Genomic DNA, 15,559 nt, shown 5'->3' with positions numbered 1-15,559 from the left:
CCCCTTGTTACAGACGTTTACCCTGAACTATACTGATCTTGAGTAGGTATTAAAGACTAACACGATTAGCTCCTGCTATTATTTAGAATTAATCAAGGGCCTTGAATTAATATTTACGAGGTACTCAATAGCATTAGGAAGTACTAAGCTAATCTTAATAGAGTCAATATGTCTTACAGGGCTTTATTCTAGTAGAGTACCAGTAATTAGTTAGATTTTATCAGTAATATCTTATTAATGTATTATTATATCTAGCTTCTTTAATAGATTAGAAGTAGGTAATAAATATAGTGATAAGGCCTTACTAAACTATTAAGATTAATAGACTTAATAGTATTAGTTAGTAGTATAAATACTTATGGCATGCCACTCACACTACAGTTGTCTATGTTTACGTCGCATTTGCTAGCCTCGACAAGATTGAATTCAATATACTCTCGCATATAGTATCAATTATCATCAACCTCGCGGATCTTATACTCAAACATCTGATTCGAGGGGACCTTGTGTTCGTTCTCCAACTTCTGCGCGGTTTTCACCCCGGCCGCAGGGACTCGATACTCGAATCTCTTCCCCGGGCCTGGGAGCCTACCGTCGGGCAGAGCATAAGGGAACGGGAGATAATCTGGCATTAGGCCCAGCTGCACAAGGACCGTCGCCTGGTCCCATGCTATGTGCTCGTGGTATAGGCGATCCCCGCGGATGTTCACCACTGATGTGAATGGTATGCGGAGAGGCTTTCCAGTGGGTGGGATGCCGGGAATCCTATAAGACGTTAGGCTTCGCTCATTGACTAGATGCAGATGAAACTCACAGCCAGTCGATTTCCTTGTTATGCGTGAGGGAGAAGATAAACTCGTCTACTACGCGATCGATACCAACCGTGCGACTGATTAGCTCCAGGGCGGTGTCATCGGGATTATTGAAGATGAAATGGTTCAGGTAGAAATTGCTGAGCCGCGCACGGCCAATTCCACCGGTCATCTTTCCAGCGTCAGTCTCTTCCAGAGCGGCGGGAATGGGGCTCGCTCACAGTCGGAACATGATTCACATATGGCTCCTGGACCATTGTCGCCATGGTTTTCTCCACCGATCTGTCTCTAAATTCGTAATAGGTATGCTCCTCCCAGATTTTCTCGAGATTAAAGTAAGGCCCGTCCAAGTGCTTCTTCAAGAAGCTCAATGATCGGGTATGGGCTACTCCTGCTGTCGAATACTTGAAATCCGCATGACCGGGGACAATGAAGCCGGCGGACGAGACGTCAGGATAGGTGTACACAGTTCGGCTTTCCGTTTCCTGAATGGAATTGCTAGCTCCAGGTATATGTACCAAGGCTGGAATCGCAGCGAGGGTCTCCCAACGCCCAAAATATACCAACGCTGCTATACGAGCAGCTACAATTGCATCCAGAATCTTCGCAAAGTCCGGCGCATAATCAGCTTCGGAACCGTAGACTAGGCCCATTAGTATCCAAGCGGCTTTCAAGACATACCGTGCATACCTAGCAAACCAAATTGATCCTTCTTATCACACTCCTGGAGTGAATCAAGGCCCTCCATCGCTGTCTTGACAGCGTCAAGTACACGATCCTTGTCGCCACTTGATTCCGCATCAAGACTGATCTGCACTATCGCGTAGCTCTCCTCAGCCCATTTCTGCAATGGCTCTGGATCTAAACTGTTGTTCTTCTCCTGACATTCTGCGAAATGGCTTGGGCGGATAAGTATCAGTCCCGGGCCATGGCCGCAGCGGGAAAGCGGGGGCTGTAGAACAACGCGGGGGTTCAGCTCAACTCGCGGGGCAGAGGGAAGCAAAGTAGAGCTGGAAGTCATTTCGTGCAAGTGGTGATTTGGCGGCCAGATGCTCTCAATATACATGTAATGCTTCATCCAACATCGTGTGTTGAAATGTACGTGTTATAGGTGATCTGGGGAGTTTTGAACCCTCTTCCTGCGATTAACAACAACACCAGAGTCGGAAGTATATATAAATGTTAAAATTCAGCGAGTAGTATCAGGGAAGAAAGCCTGTTGATTGTTAGAGGATAAGCACGACCTGACTCGTTCAATCGGATTTCCTCCGCATTTGATTTGCGGCTTCGCCGTGTCTCCGCAGTGTGACCCCGATATCAATATCAATACTCTGTAAAGGCCTGCACTAGCTATTGGCTGATAGTATGTGCATCCAATTGGGAAAGACTTGTCCCCTCATTACGGGATAGCCGGTTTTAAGATAATCACCCGTTTGGCACCTCAAAGGCCGAATGGTTAGATGACCGACACGTGATGTGGAGCTGTAAGATCACGTGATTCATTTGTTGCTTGTTCAGGTTGTGCTTCAACGTTCCTTGGATCAGTCACCATTCAAGCTCCCGTCGCATGACAACCAGTCAATGCAGATAGCTCTCCTGATTTACTCCTTTCTTCTAGCCTGATATTCAACGGAACTCTCCACTCCCCATCGACGCAGTTGATACCTCCCACGACGCGTGCGACCAATTGAAACCCCAGGCAACTCACAGAACGTACAGGTAGGAACCGAGGATACACTCAGAATGAACGTCGAGTTTCAAAAGACTCTTTCGAATCTGGAAGATAAACTCAATGCCCTCATAACGAGCCTTACAACCTCGCCGACCGCCTCAGGAGCTCCTGCAGCGGCCCTTGCACTTCTTGACGCGGACGACTCGCTCACATCTGCCATTGAGACGCTTCGCCGGCACCAGGAGAACTACGCCAGAATTCTGAAACTTCGCGCGGAGGCTGAAAGTCTGGAGGAGAAGGTCAAGGGCATTGTGAGAGACGTTGTGGGCTACGAGAAGGAGATTCGGAGGATCTGCGGCGACGACGAGCCAAGTGATTCGGATGCAGATGACGTTTCCGATGATGATGATCTGGACTCTGGCGGCGATCGAGTGCAAACCAAGCCAGGCGGTCTACGAAATACAAAGGAAATTGATTACAAATTGCTGCTGGACTTTGCGCGACGGATTAGCAAGTACAACCACCAAGCCGCCGCGGATGCAGCTGCCAATGCCACGCAGGCCGCCAAAGGACGGGGGAGAAGTCTACAACCCGGTGACCAGGACATGGCGATGACGGGTGTCAATGGCGGCCCTGGTGCTGAGGAAGGCGCCGAACCGGTCTCATCCGTCACGAAGGAAGCGACATCCTGGCTGGATGAGTCAGCGAAGATGACCCGCCAGGTTTACATGATCCCATATCCGATGGAGGACCGTATTCGAATGGGTCTGATGGGTCAGATACAGCTGGCCGCTGCTGAAGGTCGACCGGGGTTCAATCCCGATCAAGAGGTGGAACGATTGATACGCGAGGCCGAGGGTCTGGGGTCTACAGAGCCAGTGGTTCCTGCTTCACAGCCTATGGGAGAGGAGAGAAGACATGCAAACGAAGCCGCCGAGGCTGCAGCTCAAGCAGGCGCGGCGAGCAGCGGAACTATGGCCGCACCAGCGCCTGCCCCTAAGCCCAAGGCAACTCTGGACCTTGATCTCTACGACCCTGACGACGACGAAATGATGTGATTCTATGTACAGTACCGCGAGTACATTCGCATGTAATTCGAACACCTCTACTACCACCGCTGCGCGCTGAAGGCCATGGTCAAAAGTATTCATTGCATGGAACTCAATTGAATTGAGAATTCGAAAGAAAAGAAAACATCCAATGCTACCCTCCATCAGCGACATGGGACTACATACTGTGAACTGACGACTTGGCAGTCCACTTGCGGAAACGCTTTCCGTAAAAATAGACCGGAATGGCGCAAAGACACCAGAAGGTGGTCAGAGACATGTTCATCATGATGGGCCTAACGAAACCACTTTTGATCACCCACGGGGTGATGAATTCAGCGAATCCATAACCCCACAGGTTCTTGTTGACTGTGATCGCCACAAAGACTAAGCCGGCAACGGGCTTATAGCTGTCGACAGCGTAGGTGCTGGTAATGGCTGGAAGAGCGCTGACCTGAATGCCAGCGCAAGTGTAGCCGATTATCACAATAATCTAAAGGCCGTTAGCTTGAGTCGCTTTTCAACAGAATGCTGTGAAACTGACCTTCCAATCCCATTTGTTTTCGTAGCCGAATGCCACGACGAAGTTGCCGATCATCATGATGATCACATAGGGTATCATAGCTGGCAATCTCATCTCCGGCTCCCGGATACCTCTGTTCTTCTTTGTGGCCCTCATCGAAACCCAGTCAGACAAAGGCCCGTTGGTCGCCAAGCCTATGATCGCCCCAACCATAATGGCAAAGTTGAAGAACCCGATGGTCTGGCTGTTGAAGTTGTACGGAGGAGCGGCAAAGGCCTGACTCTGGGTGAGGTTCAAGGTCAACATGCAGCTGGCGGACCACGAGACGGTGAACGCAGCAAGTTCAACTATGGGGAACGTGAGCAGTTTCCACGGAATCCAGAAACAGGTCCACAAGGTCTTCAGATAGTTGTCCGACGGCTGCCAGAGCATGAACTGCTGCTTGGAGGGATAACCCTTCCCCAGCCAGGGGTCTTGGTCTGCTCCGCTCTCTGATGCAATATTTTCCCGCTGCATGATGACCTCTGCCGGCTTCTCTGGCTCAGAGGCCGACGAGGGCGTCTCGACCGGTTCCTGACCATCGTGCACCTCGGAGGGGTGGGCGCGGTGCCATTTGGTTTCGGGGAACAGGAAGATGAGGGCTACAAGGACGATGCCGAGAACGCCGGTGTTGAGCCAGAAAAAACTGCGCCAGCCGACGTGTTCTGCCATGGGACCGGCAATGACTGGGCCGACCTGTTGCGGAAGTCAGTGAGTTCGACACCATGAGAGCATCATGCTTACCATGAGAGAACCGAAATAGGCGGTGAAGTATAAGGTGTTGTATGCTCCTCGCTCGTGAAGGAACATGATGTCGGCAATGATCTCAGGTTGGGCGGACTGTCATCCTGATTAACACACGAAGCCTTGTGTCGTTGCGAGTGTTCCTACCTCGGCAGGCCCAGCCCCGAAACCGTTCAGGATGCATGCTCCCATGTAACTTCCATACGACGTCGCGAGCGCTCGCCATATATTACTGAACAGACAGATAAGGGTGGAAAAGATGAGGACCGGCCGTCGACCGAAAGCTGCCTGGATGGGGACCCTTCGACTCGTCAGCCACATGTCACTATCGAGAATCTCGAGGACGCACCAGAAGAAATTACTGAAACCAAGAACGAGAATGCAAACGCCGGTGAATTTGACCACGGACGCCAGATCGGCGTCGAACGACTTCATCAGTTGCGGAAACATCGGCGCGAGCGCCAATGGTCCCAGACCCTGGCTGAACGACACTGCCGTGGACATGCAGATGGCGCTCATCTTCCAGAACCTGTTCCAATTCTGCGGACGTCAGCGTTCATCTTACAAATTCATGCGGCTGGGGCCATATACCAAAGGATCATGAGGGCTTTGGGAGGGCTGTGGCACCAGCACTCGGTCGGAGGATTTGACAAAGTGGACGGAGCCCACGTCAGCCATGATCTCCGTTCCGGGATAGATCTTGGTATTGAGCTGCTGCTCGATCTGATGGATCGTCTGTAGGGCTTCATGTCAGCGCTGCCTGCTGTTCGGGAGCCACTTGCTGGTTGATTACTTACAGCCTCATCATGATTCATCTCCATCGTGGGCAATCTCACTCTTCATCCGCAGTGGTGCGTAGTCGGGTGCTAGACTAGTAGCCTGGCACTGTAGGGTCTGATCTTCCTTTTAACTTGGACGAGAGACAAGTTCTCCCATAATGCGGAATTCCCCCGGCCGTCAAGACTACCGCAAGACGATGTTTATACTTTACGAGACCTCGGTGTACCATATGTATGGACGTGGCGTTTCAGCCAGTTCAAGTTTACGAGGGTCAAAATCCACAAAGAGGACTGCTATCCCTGAACAGGCTCAAGCGGGGAATTAAACGCTGCCCGGGAAAAAGCAGGACGCAGGGGGGGAGCTACCCCGGATTTCCCCATCGGGCACTCCACTTCCCCGCTCATCCACTTCTCTTCTCCTGCTACGCCTAAACCACAGCACTGGCAATGACATCTTCTCTTTACCCCAAACGGCGGACCACGGATATCGCCCGCTCTCGTGCATCCTGGCAAGTCGATGCCCGAGCTCGAACCGGAGTCACCAGCCTAGAGCCCTAACCCAGAGGCAAGCACAGCCGATTCCTTCCCAAACGAGTTTAACTGCCCATTGTGCCACTTCTCTGAAAGATTGGGAAGATAAGCTACGTACTGGCTAGTTCGTGCAGGATTGGTTCATCAGCCGAGTTATATATCCGATGGGCCTGAGGAATGGCTCTGGGGAGGTTTAAGTTTTGGGGAATATTTGGGGTGTATGCCCATCGGCAGATGGAACTGCCGAGGGATCCTAGCTTAGGTAGTAGAAGATGTCCTTGACGTTTCATTCTGAATTGTCTCGAACCGATAAAGCATGGTGATTCGAGGTAGTTGAGGATGTCATAGCCACCACAGAGCCAGGGTCTCCCCCGTAAGAATCCTAGAATGGACGTTATTTGTAGTATATCCAACTTGGTCCGGTTTCGGACCAGGACGTCATTGTTCTCTGCGAATAGCCATGCCAGCCTTACCTGAGCATTACCAATCTGCATATCTAGCGGCATGGAGCCTATTTCCAATAGTAATGACAGGCCGGCCGTCAAGGTAGCTATCACCAAATAACCAGCAGTATACTCAATTCATCCAATTAAGACGGGGCAATATAACCGAAGAGGTCATACAAGTCAAACGGCACAGTTTTGGAACTCACCCCAAGCCTCCAATGACCAACACATACCGGACAAGGCCATCAAAGCATCACTTGACTTGACTCACTCCTTCAGCGCATCATGGCCCCAATTCTTCAACGACCTGTAACTCCTACTCCCGGTATCCCGCTTCGCGTGCTCCTCCTGCGCCAGGTGCCGCTTACAGTACGAGACCACCCTCCGCATATGCTCTAGATCCTCGTCCGAGTACCCAGACGGGTCCTTGGAGGGGTTGTGCTCGAGGATATCCACGATTCTGCGCCCGCTTTTTCGGTCATCAAGTCAGTTTCTCTTCAGGTACTGTCCAAATAGGTAACAAATCAGGCGGACGGCGGATTAACTACCTCTCGTGGCCGACCGTCTCGCCGGACGCGGACGCGCCCGTCCAGCCTGAGGACTGGGATTGTTCTTCCGCGAGCCAGGCGCGGAGTTCGGCGGGGGTCATGTTGACCAGGTCGTTGAATTCTCTTGGAGCAGCTGTTATATGGGATTGGTAATTTGGTAAAGGGGAGGGAGGCGGACGTACTCGATGACGGTGGATTTATCCTTTACCATTTTGGCTAGATTTTGCTTTAATTGCTGATAGTGAGAGCAATTGTTGAATTGACCAGTCTTGTCATAGATATATACATGTGGTACTGATGGAGAGCTGCTTGGTTGACGTCATGGATTCCTGGCAATCGAAATATATCTCAATTGTTTGGCATATCTGATCGATCGGTATACATAATCTGCCATGGCTTAAGATGATCAAGATAATAATATTGAACGCTTAGGCTTGGTGATACTTGTTGGTCTTGAGCTCATCCTGCCTTTTTATCCAAGAGCAATTCGATTTTTGTATTAATACTTTCGAACAATTGCGAACTGAAAATGTTCCTCCGCTCCTCAAGTCTGCGTATGGCCATTTAGACGGGGTACCTAAATTGACAAAATCAATTCCTATACCGCAAGGAGTAGAGTCATAAATTCCTTAAACCGCGTAGGATTCTTCTGCGAGTCGATCTCCTCTTCAACCATTTTCCCGTTCTGTAAAAAAACAGATTCATTAGGGACTACTACTCCGTAGATTGCAGAAGTTAGGCATGTCATCCAGTCCGGTTGTTCTGCTCCGGCCTCGTTGTCGCCGCTGTCATCTCGACATGGTGAGATCAAATATACGTTCCCATATACTGCTCAATGATTATCAAGCTCTTGGGCTAAGACTCAAGCATGTAATTTGAGAGTGTTGTGTGTCCATTATTCAACTCCCCTGCCACCCGCCGCGTGACTCAATGAGTTTCTATTGTGGAGAACAGCCAAAGAAGGCAGGGTAGCTAGTATCAGCAATCAATAGTGTTAGGAAGTAGCTTTAGAGTAGCAAATACACCAGCAGGGATATGGATGAAGGTCGGGACTTTGACACCTTGAGGCCTGAGCCAAACTCATGGATAGCAAGTTATGCCTAGGGCAGTACTTGTTGGCCTGAGAGCCTTGACAATTATCTAATCCCAGTCCACCTTCAAGATCTCGAAATCATCAGAAACAGAAAACTAGAAGGACCATCGTCTATCCCAATTCGACCGTGCGCCCTCCAGAGCGCATGGACAATGTTGCGGGCATCATTCCGACCGCTGGATATCGGATTGATCACCCGTATGGGGCCGATACCTAATCCTGATCCTTATTTCTGTCAACTCAGTCCTGAATTCATCTCCATTCAGGGGCACCAAAGTCAGTCAATCTTTGGGTCAAAAACCCCCCGCGCGGAGAAATGACTGGTCTAATGGGCCTGACCCTTGCAGATCAGTCTTTACTCCAATTTCAGGGACAACAGCAGACAGCCATACTTGGATTCTTCCACTCACGAAGCCAAGACAATCCTCGCAATTGATATTGACACCAGCAAAAATCATCCAGAATGATTATTGACTAGGGATCGACATGGCCGAGGCCTTGAACCGAACAAGACGGATGATTCGTGGTTTTCCCGTTTCTCGAACACGCCAAAGTGGGCTGGGGCTGCCCCTATTTTATCGATTCATCCTGTCATATCCCACTTCTGAGTCCAAGGTCGTCCTAGCATTGCTGCTAGCCAAGCAGCGCTGTCCACTAAACCGGTCTGAATCATTTATTCTCACACCTTGAGGATCCACCGTCTAGACTAGGAGTCCATAGACTCTCGTAGTGTCGTGACATTAGCTTAGGGAGGAGCCTTGAAACACCACCGCTACTTCTCCCACTTCCGCCGACTCCTGTGGTACTGCTATTTTTTTCTCTCTCTCTCAGTTAGTCTAAGGTGACACGGAGTCAGTGTTCACCACGTTCTTTCTGCTCTCGTTTTTAGAAGCGATGCTGCCGTTATTGGTAGTCTTTCGACCTCTCGTTCGGCTCATTTCTCCTTATCGCTCCTTTGATTCTGGATCAAGCCTCTGCGGGTACTCAATTTTCACATAGATACTGGCTACCATCTGCAATTGGGGCCATTTTAACTGAATAATTGTCGACGAACTGTGATTGATCTACGGTGGAACATCCACGATCGAACGAATCAGAATGAACAGCACAGCAACAATGGAGAGCTCCGATCCGATCGCGTCGCGCGCGCATCCCGCAGACACCATTCCCGATGATAACAATGAGCCAACGCATCCGAACCATACTGATTCGATGGTGACGGTCCCTTTATCCGACGTACAGTCCAACTCCGAGCATTCGCAGCCCGATTGGAGGACGCTTAATATTCCTCCGACACCCGTCGAGTCGACTTTGCCCGGGGGGGAGGAGATCTATGATGAAGGTAATGTGGAAAGGGAGACAACGCCGACCCTGGGCTGGGTGAAAACGGATTATACTTCGGCCGCTCAATCTGTTCGGTCCCGTAGCAGCGAAGAATATGAGCGAGGCGAGGCAGTTAACTGGGACGAATTGGATAAAACGGAAGAGCAAGAGCCCCGTGGTGAGGGATCGGATGAATCGACTGCTCTTCTTTTGGCTCGGTTGGAGCAGGAGAACAATGCTCTAGCGACGAATCCCAAGTCTGTGAGCCGGCACCGACTGCAGACAAGGGCGTCGCGAGCGCAGTCGCTGCACCAAATCAAGCGGTTGATTAACGAGGACCCTCGATCGTCTCTGCGATACTCTCAGCTGCCTCCTCCTCCCATGACTGAGCTCGAGTTCTGGGCTGCCTTGGTCGCGGATTATCCTCAGACGGCCCAGCGATTGCCGACTTTGACGTCCAACAAAATCCGCGGGGGTATCCCCCCGCCGCTTCGAGGCGTCGTGTGGCCTAGCTTGGCTGGGGCTCGAGATTCTTCATTACTAGTCGAATACGAGAGACTGTGCGGCGAATCCAGTCCGTACGAAGGTTTGATCGGGAAAGACATTGGTCGCAGTTTTCCTAACGTGGAGATGTTCCGGGACCCCCACGGCGAGGGGCAGCAGATGCTGGCTAAAGTCTTAAAGTGCTTCAGTCTTTACGACACTAAGATCGGCTACTGTCAGGGGCTGGGATTTGTCGTTGGACCCTTGCTGATGCACATGACCGATGCGGAAGCGTTCTGTGTATTAGTACGGTGGGTTTCCACTCACAGACTGTTCTTTTCGAGGCCCGAGCTGATTGCAACAGGTTGATGGATCATTATGATCTGCGGACATGCTACCAACCCGATCTATCCGGTCTCCATTTGCGCGTCTATCAGTTCCAAAACCTCCTGGCCCGCCACCGTCCCTCTTTGTTCGCTCACCTGGAATCCCTCAATGTGGAGCCGATCTATGTGTCTCAATGGTTCCTATCCTTTTTCGCCGTCTCCTGTCCTCTTCCCATGCTTCTCCGTATTTACGATGTCATTTTCTTGGAAGGGGCGTGTGAGACCTTGATGCGGGTCGCCCTGTCGCTGATGCAGAGGAACGAGAAGAAGATCATGGCCTATACTGAGTTTGAAGACGTGATGCAATTCTTGCTCTCGAGGAGCCTGTGGGATACGTGAGTCTTGCTCGAGCTTCAACATTTCCTGCGCGCGACCTGACTGATGTTCAACAGATACGCTTGCCATGCCGACGACTTTGTCAATGACTTTGTCTCGCTGACGTCGCTGGTCACGAAGGAAAGTTTGCAGGCCTTGGAAGCCAGCTACAATCAGTCGCAAGGGGTGCCAACCGGCATCACTTTCCCTCAGATGCAGGCGGCGGCGTCGAGATTCCTGGGCCGGTTCTGGGCGGGATCCGGCTCGCAGGCGAAGTCCTTCAATCTCAACCCCAACAATGGCAGTATGTCTACTCGCGCCAGTGTCCGCCGGTCTGCATCCAAACAGAGCATGACCTCCACGCTCAATTCGATAGAATCAACATCCGACGCGAGTACGGCTCCGACGGAGCTCTCGGCAGAACCGCCCAAGCCACGGGCCAAGTCGGCCATGTCGCACAACAAAGACCGTGATCTGCACTCCCAGATCGAGGATCTGCTGATGGCGCTCAGCGATCTCCAGCGGCAGCATGCGGATCTTACACGGGAGCTTCAGCAGGAGCGCGAGGAACGGGAGGAGGACCAGCAACTGGCACAGTCCATGCTGAAGTACATCAAGGAGATTGAGGCCGACGATCCGCCGGCTGAGCTGATTCGCAAAGCGGAAGAGCGATTCGTGGCCTCGGGCAGCGCCAAGCGCGTCTCGATTCCCCAGACGAAGCAGCAACTCCGGGAGGATCTCAACCGGTGGAAAGAGATGCACGAGATCGAAGCGGGCCGGTGTCTCGATCTGACGCGTCGCATTGACGAACATGAACAAGAGAACTCGTCGCTGCGAGAGCAGTTGCGCGAGGCTCGCAGTCGCATCCAGGATGGCTATCGAGATCGTCAGCGCCTGGAGAGAACCATCCGGGAGCTACGGACCATTAAGACGGCGACCCCCGACTCGCCGCCCGAGGCGTTTGGCTCGCCGACCAGTGACGCGGGAGAGACCCGGTCGCCCAGCGGGCTCCGCGAGCTCAAGCTGGGGCGATCAAATTCGCAGAAGAGCACGACGTTCAACAAGAGGTCGAGCAGTCTCGGACTGCAGTCGGTGCTGTCGACGGAGAACCACAAACCCGCCGCGGAGGAGACGCTGCTGCTGGAACTGGTGAACGCCAAGACGGCAGAGGCGGTGGCCAAACAGGAACTGGAAGAAGTCAAGGCGAAGCTGGACTCCTTGAGGAAGATGATCGGGGGACAAGCATCGTTGGCCCGAAGCGATTCGCGCAATTCTTCCACCGGCCGGTCGTCGACGAATCTCGCCAAATCCGCTACTGAGCCGGTCCATAGCGGAGGAGGAGGATTCTTCAGTGGCTGGGGGCGTCGAGCCGTGTCGTCCAACGATTCGTACACAGAAGCCAGGTGAATTCTGGCATGTTGGGTAGGCGATTTTTTTTTCTTGTTTCTTTTTTCTTTTTTCAAGTATATGATACCTTGTATATACCTCGCAGATTGTCCAAATAGATATATATATATATATAAATCCACTGTCCAATCATACCGAACAGTCACCAGGGTAAGTGTAGGTACCTACTACCGAAAAGCAGCCCAAGCCTGCAACGCCCCCATAGCCGCAACAGCCACTCCATTGGTCTTGACTCCCTTCTTCAGATACCACGCAGCACTCACCCAGACAATCGCCGTCATCAACGCCGCAATCCCCTTGTTGATCGGCTCCGCCAGCAGCGCCGGATTCTGCGCCCAGTTGTAATTGATCATTGCTGCAGCCTAGCCTCAGTTCGGGTGTCTCCCGGGATGATAGAGGATGATAAGAGGATAGAACAAACCAGTCATGAGGAAAAAGGCACTACCCTGGTACCAGCCTGCCTTGGCGCAGGTGTAGGCCAGAGTAGGCAATTTGCTGAATTGAGGGAGGGATTGCCAGTCCCGTGCGGAGATCTGCGGCATTCAGTAAATACGGAGGGATGGATGTATGGACTCTACAGATGCAGAATACAGATGCAGATGGGGAGTCTTACCGTATGGCCGATGGAGATGAGGAGCCAGCCGATGGAGGTGGCATTAAGCGGGGTGGAGGTGGTCGAGAGGGACATTTTGGCTGTGCTGTTTCTTCCTTTTGAGTTGATTGATGTGATGATGATGATGATGCGAAGGATGGAATCTTAAGATGGTGTTCAGTTGATGGAGTGGTGGTGATGATGATGATGATGATGATGCCAAGACCGAGTTCCTCGGCTCAGAATGTTGATCTCGTGGTGAAGTCGACTATTTGGGTGTAGGCATAAGTATACGCTAGGCTGCTGATCCTAGACTCGATCATCTAGTGGTGATCCTCTGTATAAGCCCTTTCTCAGACCTATATAGACCACTGTGCTATTGCACTCCCTTCTGGACCTACCTCCAGACACTCTGTTCTAGGCCTGGTGTTGTCCCGTCTTGCGAGCCGGGGACGGTGTCTACAACGGAGAGCCTGACGGGATACATTCTTCTTGTCCGGTTGAGTGCTCGAATGACTTTCTATTTAGAATATGGAAGACATCGTGCATATTCTAAGGCCATTGACGCCTGAGTTCAGGCTGATGTGTGCAGAGGTTTCTCTCATTCTCTCAACCTCTCATTCTATCATTCTATCGGTACGTAGCAAATCACCTGTATCTAGGACTGTAGCCGCTGGAGTTCCCACCCCTGTTGAGAAGAGCTGATCCTTTCCTGGTTGACCGTCGGAGGGCCTCCGATGCGGGGTTGACATCTTGGTCACAGGGAGGTACATTCGTTGTGCAATCTGCATCTCTTCAGACCAAACAGATTCAAAATGGTCCTCGCGAAACCAGAGAACAAGCATGTCCTCAAGGCCTTTGACCTCACGGGCAAAGTGGCCGCTATAACGGGTAAGTTGCCAATATCCGCATGGCGATATCGATAACGCTGATCGGACAGGCGGCGCTCGTGGCATCGGGCTGGAAGTTTCCCGTGCTCTGGCCGAAGCAGGTGCCAATGTATGTCTCGGCCTCATCGCTCCCTGTATGATAGCGAAAGAATAAAAAAAAAGCTCACGATCAGGTCGCGTTGATCTACAACTCGTCCAAAACGGCCGACACGACCGCCGCCGAAATCGCCTCGGCGAACAACGTCAGGGCCGCAGCTTACCAAGCGAACGTCAGCAACAAGGCTGAGATCGAGAGGACCATCCAGCAGATTGCCTCCGACTTTGGAGGACTCGACATCATCGTCGTCAACTCGGGGATCACCTCGAACGTCGCGGCGGAGGACTACACTGCCGAGCAATGGAAGGAGGTCATGCAGGTGAACCTGGACGGCGCATTCTACACCGCACAGGCTGCAGCGCAGATCTTCAAAGCCCAGGGACGCGGCAACGTCATCTTCACGGCGTCTGTGAGCGCGACGCTGGTGAATGTTCCGCAGAAGCAAGCGGCAGTATGCGGTTTCTCTTGCTCAGCAACTGCAGCGAGATTGCTGACGGTAGCAGTATAATGCCTCGAAAGCGGGAGTGGTGCAGCTGGCCAAATGCCTGTCTGTCGAGTGGGTGGATTTCTGCCGGGTGAATTGCATCTCCCCTGGTTTCATCGAAACTGATATCCTGGATATCCATCCCAAGGAGTGGAGGGAGAGGTGGTATAGCATGGTCCCTGCGCAGCGTTTTGCGGATGCATACGAGTTGAAAGGGGTGAGTTTTCCTTTCCTGTGAAGTCCAGACAGCAGTGCTGATTTGTTCGCAGGCGTATGTGTTTTGTGCCTCCGATGCGTCGAGTTACATGACGGGGGCTAATATTGTGATTGATGGGGGATATACTCTTCCATGATGTGTGTGTCCCTGATGTATGACAGATTGATTGTTTTCAATCCTCAGTGATTGGTCGTTGAGCATCCCAGCGTCAAGCTGCGTCATAATAATGAGGACCAACAGTGCCACATCTCATCTGTTGACCAGTCCATGAAGCAACTGATAGAGCGGAGGACCTTGTCAAATGATGTAGAGTGGGCTACAACATGAATTATTTTTCTACAGTATAAGTAATGACCAAGAGTATGACCTTCAAGCGAGAGCCAATGACAGCTGTATAGTCCTGATCTTGTAGCGCTGTCATGAAGAGGATCAAATCGGCCTCTTGTTAGCAGCCCAGATGTCGTTCATGATTTTATCTGATAGACGCTGTCTCTACAGGAACTAGACCGGATATTTGAGCAATCAAAGCCCAAAGAAATCCGGAAAGAATTACTAGTAGAAGAGTGAGCGTATAGACCAATAATGATTTGTGTCTGTAGGCGCGGAGAATCTCGTCGTTCAAGATGTGCAGATCTCACATGGATATACAAAGACGACAACCTCAATAATACACCATGTACCAACACGAAGACAGATTTAGCAACATTCCTGCCTGGGGCTGAGCACGGGGAATATAACCGCCAGCTCAGTTGAAACATTCTGCACTCCATTAAGCGCTGTTATCACGGCGTTTAGCTGGTCACCATGGCCAGCATCCAGCCTTACTTCAATAGATTTGATAGGCTTAGATCAAGCGCTGACGTTTCCCAGGCGTTTCGTAAAACAATCCATCTTTGCTGAACTAAATGACTGGCTAAGAATGCTCAATGTAGATCGGCGCTTGAGACGTCTGTTAAAATAGCAATCCCTCTATTCCAGACACACAAGCATGTAGAACAATATATAAAGATGTCAGAACTGCTGGTACTCGAATATCATTCTGGAAGTCAAGTTAGATATCAACAATCTTTACACAATGCATCAGGGAAGGGACCACCTGAATATCTTATCCCTGGACAGCGGAGGCATC

General features: G+C 51.3%; 7 protein-coding genes across 7 annotated transcripts; 3 read left to right on the top strand and 4 right to left on the bottom strand.

The window, feature by feature from the left end:
• Positions 1-395: 395 nt before the first annotated feature.
• AFUA_6G13900 (uncharacterized protein) lies at positions 396-2,230 on the bottom strand. The gene is made up of 4 exons (XM_077805122.1): positions 1,503-2,230; positions 1,034-1,455; positions 815-984; positions 396-765 (listed from the first exon to the last, which is right to left on the bottom strand). Exons 1-4 carry the CDS (start codon positions 1,888-1,890, stop codon positions 450-452), a joined length of 1,296 nt encoding a protein of 431 aa, XP_077661253.1. The 5' UTR covers positions 1,891-2,230; the 3' UTR covers positions 396-449.
• Positions 2,231-2,555: 325 nt separating this feature from the next.
• On the top strand, positions 2,556-3,542 carry AFUA_6G13890 (uncharacterized protein; the record flags this gene model as incomplete). Its single annotated transcript, XM_746172.1, has 1 exon — positions 2,556-3,542. The coding sequence occupies one exon, from the start codon at positions 2,556-2,558 to the stop codon at positions 3,540-3,542; it is 987 nt and encodes a 328-aa protein (XP_751265.1).
• Positions 3,543-3,711: 169 nt separating this feature from the next.
• On the bottom strand, positions 3,712-5,660 carry AFUA_6G13880 (putative MFS transporter; the record flags this gene model as incomplete). The annotated part of the gene is made up of 7 exons (XM_746171.2): positions 3,712-4,026; positions 4,078-4,791; positions 4,840-4,935; positions 4,987-5,140; positions 5,189-5,379; positions 5,431-5,574; positions 5,637-5,660. The coding sequence occupies 7 exons, from the start codon at positions 5,658-5,660 to the stop codon at positions 3,712-3,714; spliced, it is 1,638 nt and encodes a 545-aa protein (XP_751264.2).
• Positions 5,661-6,681: 1,021 nt separating this feature from the next.
• Positions 6,682-7,482, bottom strand: AFUA_6G13860 (DUF3140 domain-containing protein). The gene is made up of 3 exons (XM_746169.3): positions 7,326-7,482; positions 7,144-7,266; positions 6,682-7,064 (listed from the first exon to the last, which is right to left on the bottom strand). The coding sequence occupies exons 1-3, from the start codon at positions 7,352-7,354 to the stop codon at positions 6,863-6,865; spliced, it is 354 nt and encodes a 117-aa protein (XP_751262.2). The 5' UTR covers positions 7,355-7,482; the 3' UTR covers positions 6,682-6,862.
• A 129-nt stretch (positions 7,483-7,611) lies between these two features.
• AFUA_6G13850 (putative GTPase activating protein (Evi5)) lies at positions 7,612-12,150 on the top strand (the record flags this gene model as incomplete). The annotated part of the gene is made up of 3 exons (XM_746168.2): positions 7,612-10,353; positions 10,407-10,763; positions 10,821-12,150. Exons 1-3 carry the CDS (start codon positions 9,335-9,337, stop codon positions 12,148-12,150), a joined length of 2,706 nt encoding a protein of 901 aa, XP_751261.1. The 5' UTR covers positions 7,612-9,334.
• A 167-nt stretch (positions 12,151-12,317) lies between these two features.
• AFUA_6G13840 (uncharacterized protein) lies at positions 12,318-12,838 on the bottom strand (the record flags this gene model as incomplete). Its single annotated transcript, XM_746167.2, has 3 exons — positions 12,318-12,505; positions 12,572-12,683; positions 12,764-12,838. 3 exons carry the CDS (start codon positions 12,836-12,838, stop codon positions 12,318-12,320), a joined length of 375 nt encoding a protein of 124 aa, XP_751260.2.
• A 108-nt stretch (positions 12,839-12,946) lies between these two features.
• Positions 12,947-14,878, top strand: AFUA_6G13830 (SDR family oxidoreductase). The gene is made up of 5 exons (XM_746166.2): positions 12,947-13,633; positions 13,683-13,741; positions 13,806-14,180; positions 14,233-14,430; positions 14,483-14,878. The coding sequence occupies exons 1-5, from the start codon at positions 13,558-13,560 to the stop codon at positions 14,564-14,566; spliced, it is 792 nt and encodes a 263-aa protein (XP_751259.1). The 5' UTR covers positions 12,947-13,557; the 3' UTR covers positions 14,567-14,878.
• The last annotated feature ends 681 nt before the right edge of the window (positions 14,879-15,559 follow it).

The sequence above is a fragment of the Aspergillus fumigatus genome, chromosome 6, assembly GCF_000002655.1.
Source record: "Aspergillus fumigatus Af293 chromosome 6, whole genome shotgun sequence".
In the NCBI taxonomy this organism is placed as follows: domain Eukaryota; kingdom Fungi; phylum Ascomycota; class Eurotiomycetes; order Eurotiales; family Aspergillaceae; genus Aspergillus; species Aspergillus fumigatus.
The sequence above is the reverse complement of the archived record's forward strand: the minus strand, read 5'-3'. Positions and strand labels throughout refer to the sequence as shown.

Excerpts from the sequence above, each read along its gene's own strand:
- AFUA_6G13830 (XM_746166.2), top strand. The coding sequence starts at position 13,558 with ATGGTCCTCGCGAAACCAGAGAACAAGCATGTCCTCAAGGCCTTTGAC. Across the intron at positions 13,634-13,682 it reads CAAAGTGGCCGCTATAACGG|GCGGCGCTCGTGGCATCGGG; the intron begins GTAAGTTGCCAA and ends CTGATCGGACAG. Across the intron at positions 13,742-13,805 it reads TGGCCGAAGCAGGTGCCAAT|GTCGCGTTGATCTACAACTC; the intron begins GTATGTCTCGGC and ends GCTCACGATCAG.
- AFUA_6G13860 (XM_746169.3), bottom strand. The coding sequence starts at position 7,354 with ATGGTAAAGGATAAATCCACCGTCATCGA. Across the intron at positions 7,267-7,325 it reads GATAAATCCACCGTCATCGA|AGAATTCAACGACCTGGTCA; the intron begins GTACGTCCGCCT and ends AGCTGCTCCAAG. Across the intron at positions 7,065-7,143 it reads GAGACGGTCGGCCACGAGAG|CGGGCGCAGAATCGTGGATA; the intron begins GTAGTTAATCCG and ends TGACCGAAAAAG.
- AFUA_6G13900 (XM_077805122.1), bottom strand. The coding sequence starts at position 1,890 with ATGAAGCATTACATGTATATTGAGAGCATCTGGCCGCCAAATCACCAC. Across the intron at positions 1,456-1,502 it reads GGATCAATTTGGTTTGCTAG|TCTACGGTTCCGAAGCTGAT; the intron begins GTATGCACGGTA and ends TAATGGGCCTAG. Across the intron at positions 985-1,033 it reads ATGTGAATCATGTTCCGACT|ATGACCGGTGGAATTGGCCG; the intron begins GTGAGCGAGCCC and ends GACGCTGGAAAG.